Raw genomic sequence first — 5,142 nt, forward strand, 5'->3', positions numbered from 1 at the left:
GCATAGTTTTATGATGTAGTACAAAGCAAACCATAGACGTTGTCTTCCATCCTGGTTTCTGCAATTTTACAGTATTTTAAAGGCATCCCCTACCATAGTGCAATAACAGAAACCAGAAACTAGTTAAAGGACAATAGTTTAAATAACTTGCAGTTGCTATGTCCGAAACCATAAATATAACTTTCATTTTTTTTATTTCGAAGACTTCACATTTGAATGCATCTCTTTTATATTCTGCTGATTTCAGCTGGTGATTACTAGCATTCCTTTAAGAAAGTAAAAATTGTACCATACTAAGGATTTATACAAAAGACATGATATACAAATCTGTGTACTGTGTGTATTTTAAAATTATTTATTTTTTGTTTCCAAGTAAACTGTTCTTTGTGTTTATTTCAGATCTAAACAAAATAATGTAACATTTGGGCAGAAATATACAGAATAAAAGTCCAGCAGTTGAGGTGAGTATGGCAAATATCTCCACACACACAGTGTTTTTGCCTTTGGTGCTCAGATAGGCCGGGATCATTGTGATCCAAACACTGCAGAAGAGCAACATGCTGAAAGTGATGTACTTGGCCTCATTAAAACTGTCTGGTAATGTCCGAGCTAAAAATGCTAAAACAAAACTAACAGCTGCCAGAAGCCCCATATACCCAATAACTGAGTAAAAGCCAATAGCTGAGCCCTCATTGCACTGAATGATGATGGTTCCAGGGTAAGTGTGAAGGTCCAGTTCCTGAAAGGGAGGAGAAATGGCCAACCAAGTCATGCAGATTATTATTTGAATGGATGAGCAGAACAAGACTACAGAATTGGACAGTTTGACTCCCACCCATTTTCTCCATGAGCTCCCTGGCTTGGTGGCTTTGAAAGCAACACAAACCATGATAGTCTTGGCAAGGAGAGAAGAGACAGCTATGGAGAAAGTGATTCCAAAAGTGATGATACGCAGCATGCAGGTTATATCCACAGGGCGACCGAGGAACAGAAACACACTGAGGAAGCTCAGCTTGATGGAGACAAGGAGGAGGAAGCTCAGGCTCCTGTTGTTGGCTCTCACTATGGGAGTGTCCCAATATTTAAGGAAAAGTCCCATTATCTGTATAATTATAAATAAAAATAAAGTTGACATAAAAGAAAAAATTACAGAAATCATATTTATGTATGAGAGAAAGTCTTCTCTTTTTGGAATGCATTGGTTCCTCTTCTCATTAGGCCATTCCATGTCTGGGCATCTGATGCAGTTGACACTGTCTAGGTGGTAAAAGAAAATCAATCAATTATTGTTTTCTAGAAAAACAGTGTTTGCTAAAATGGTACAGATTTAGGAAAGATTTGCCATTGCAAAGCATTTGGCACATTAAGTCACAAACTTAAGAGGCTGCACAATCCCCTAAATGACTAAATAATATGACAAGGGCACTAATATATTGCTCAGTGTATCAGTGGTCAGGGAATGATTAACATATTCAGCCCATGGTATTGTACAAATTGTCACAGTCGGCACCCAACACAAGAACAAATGCCAAGCACCCTGGACTCAGCTTGTGTTTCACCTGTAGTGTGACCGCCGTTGGCCTTGGGAGGAGCTACTTGGATGCCACCAGGACTTAAACAAGAGGTGCAAGGCTAGAGGTTCTGGATAAGCAGAGGGGCACGACTGTTTGCGAGAGTCTTTTAGGCCGAAGGTCACGGTACAAGACGTTAGGCAATAGAGTAGTCAGATCGGGCCGGGTTTGGGGCAGGCAGAGAATAAACATAGTCAGGCAGGCAAGGGTCAAACCAGGGGTTAAACAGAATCGAAGTCAGTAATCAGGCAAGGGGTCAGGATACAGAATGTAGAATCATCAAAAGCCAGGCAGGGGTCAAAACAGGTAATCAGAATCAGGTTCAAAGAGAATAGCAACAGCTAACAGCCCCAGGAAACAAATCCTATAACGGGCAATGAGGGTAGTGTACTGTGGCTTTAAATACATTCAAATTTCACACCAATGCGTGCTGACGTAATGATGCCAGCGTGAATGCGCCTGTAAATTACACAGTTTCGCGCGCCCTAGTTATTCAGCGTGGAAGAGGACGCGGCAGAGAAAAGAGCTTGTGGCGGGCGTCCCTGCCCCCCCCCCCACAAGTTCTCTTTATTACACAAATGTTGTAGCTTTGTTCTTTCTCCCAGTATAATTCATCTTTCTGGTTATTTTCACATCTGTATTGGAAATTAGTTGAGGTATTATTTGAGTTTGATTATGAACCTGTTAGGGGTGTCTAGGATTAGTTTTTATTCATTTTACAGATTAATAATTACCAAATGAGACCTGTTTGTAACAAAAAAATTGAAGTTAGAGGGTGATCTAGTTTTATTTTGACTTAAGAAAATGTTATGTAGCCCACCCTTGTGTGTGTTCAGGCAGTGTGTATTAAAGTGTGTGGACAGGACTATGCTGCTTGTGTTGGGCCACTGACCCACCTGTACCCTGTCAACTACCTGGGAAACCTGGGGTCCCGTTCTCTGCCTCAAAAACTATAGGCCAGTTAGTCTGACGTCTGTGGTAGTTACATAGTTAAATTGGGTTGAAAAAAGACAAAGTCCATCAAGTTCAACCCCTCCAAATGAAAACCCAGCCCCATACACAGTCCCTCCCTACTTTTAATTAAATTCTATAAACCCATATCTATACTAACTATAGAGTTTAGTATCACAATAGCCTTTGATATTATGTCTGTCCAAAAAATCATCCAAGCCATTCTTATAGCCTTAACTGAATCAGCATCACAACATCACCCGGCAGTGCATTCCACAACCTCACTGTCCTGACTGTGAAGAACCCCCTACATTGCTTCAAATGAAAGTTCTTTTCTTCTAGTCTAAAGGGGTGGCCTCTGGTACGTGATTCTCTTTATGGGTAAAAAGGTCCCCTGCCATTTGTCTATAATGTCCTCTAATGTACTTGTAAAGTCTAATCATGTCCTCTCACAAGCGCTTTTTTCCAGAGAAAACAACCCCAACCTTGACAGTCTCCCCTCATAATTTAACTCTTCCCTCCCTCTAACCAGTTTAGTTGCACTTAGTCTCTGCACTCTCTCCAGCTCATTTATATCCCTCTTAAGGACTGGAGTCCAAAACTGCCCCCATACTCCAGATGAGGCCTCACCAGGGACCTATAAAGAGACACAATTATGTTTCATCCCTTGAGTTAATGCCCTTTTTTATACAAGAACTTTATTTGCTTTAGTAGCCACAGAATGACACTGCCCAGAATTAGACAACTTGTTATCTACAAAGACCCCAAGATCCTTCTCATTTAAGGAAACTCCCAACACACTGCCATTTAGTGTAGAACTTGCATTTATATTATTTTTGCCAAAGTGCATAACCTGCATTTATCAACATTGAACCTCATTGTAAGGAAATCTGTTTTACCTGGGATTGGGGGTGCTGTAAGTCGGCCGCGGGGACGCCCGCCACGCCGGCCGCGGGGACGCCCGCCTCGTGGTTCCACCATCTTGCCTCCTTAGGACGCGCGCGCCCGCGTCTCGTTTCCTTTATTGACGCGGACGCGCGCGCGTCGATCCTGACGCGTGTGCGCCGATTTTGGCGCGAAAACCTTGGCGTCCAAACAGGGTATAAATAGGCCACTTCCACTCCCAGCAAACTGCCCGTGATAGAACTTGTTTCTGGTGCTCTGTTCTGAAGCCTTGTGCTATTTTGTCTGTTTGAATCTGATTATCCGTGTTTGACCCAGCCTGTACCTTGACCATCCCGAATTCTGTATCCTGACCAGTGCCTGATATCCGACTACTCTTCTGCTTGTACCCTTCCTGCTTGATACCCGGTTTTGACCCTTGCCTGCCTGACGACCCTTGCTTTCTGCCTGCCACGACCCAGCCTGTCTGACGATCCTTCTGCCTTATCCTTGTTTGTTACCGTGATCCTCGGTCCCAAAGACTCTAGCTACCAGCCGTGCCCCATTGCCTGCCAGAACACTTGCTTGAACCTCTCGTAAGACCAGGTGGCACCCGATTAGGCTGAGGGCTCCTCCCGAAGCTCAAAGGTGGTCACACCACTGGTGAAGCTTAGCTCAGACCCAGGATTCGAGCACTTGTTCTGGTGTTGGGTGCCGGCCGTGACATTATCACGGGCCCTGGAGGACGACGATCACACCGAAGCTGCTGCCGCTGCTCCACTTCCATCTTCTTCCGAGCTGTTGCTAACTACGCTGCTGCAACGCATGGAGGAGCAGGAGCAAAAGCAGAACTATCTGCTCCAGGGGTTTCATAACCTAACACGCCAGCTGGAACCCTCGCAGCAGCCAGCCAGTCCTGTTCCTACTCCTTCTGTGGGTTCCCTGCCTGATAGGGGTGCTGTATTCAGACCTCAGGAACCCAAGATTGCATTTCCGGCCAAGTTTGGTGGGGACAGAACCCAGTTTTTTGTTTTTCAAGAGGCCTGTAAGCTGTACCTCAGCTTTTTCCCCCACTCATTTCCCTCTGACGAGGAAAAGGTCAGGTTCGTAATGACCCTATTAGTGGGTGACCCCCAAGTCTGGGCACTTAGATTGCCAGCCACCGACCCTGCCCGTTTCTCTTTAGATATTTTCTTCCGCTCTATGGCCATTCTTTACGATGACCCGGATCGCGCCTCTTCGGCCGATTCCGCTATTCGCAAACTACGCCAGGGTAAACGGGAGGTGGAGATTTACTGCACAGAGTTTCGTAGGTGGGCGGTGGAGACTGGCTGGAACGATGCAGCTCTAAGGAGCCAGTTTCGCATCGGTCTAGCCAAATCTGTCAAAGACAGCCTGGTCAATTACCCCCTATCAACCAGTCTGGATGACCTAATGTCTCTGGTTATCCAGGTAGATAGGAGACAGAGGGAAAATCGGGAGGAACAGGGTACTTCTTCTTTGTATAAGCATAATTTTAGTGCTAAGTTGTCAAACCCCTCTGTGTCTCAACCTCAGGAGGAGCCTATGCAGCTGGGCATCTTTCACCTTACTCCTGAGGAAAAGGCACGGAGGCGGTCTCTTGGGTTGTGTTTGTATTGTGGGGAGAAGGGTCACTTCCTCAATCAGTGTTCCAAGAGGCCGGGAAACGCCCTAGCCTAAATGGAGAAGGGGAGCTCCATTTGGGTGCAGGCGTTTC

The 5,142-nt window shown here is 45.3% G+C and overlaps 1 protein-coding gene across 1 annotated transcript; it reads right to left on the reverse strand.

Annotated features, from left to right (window-relative positions):
* Window positions 1-355: 355 nt before the first annotated feature.
* LOC121401495 (vomeronasal type-2 receptor 26-like) lies at window positions 356-892 on the reverse strand (the record flags this gene model as incomplete). Its single annotated transcript, XM_041586344.1, has 1 exon — window positions 356-892. A coding segment is annotated over one exon (537 nt), but the record flags the coding sequence as incomplete, so codon positions are not given.
* Between the last annotated feature and the right edge of the window lie 4,250 nt (window positions 893-5,142).

Source organism: Xenopus laevis, chromosome 1L (genome assembly GCF_017654675.1).
Source record: "Xenopus laevis strain J_2021 chromosome 1L, Xenopus_laevis_v10.1, whole genome shotgun sequence".
NCBI lineage: Eukaryota > Metazoa > Chordata > Amphibia > Anura > Pipidae > Xenopus > Xenopus laevis.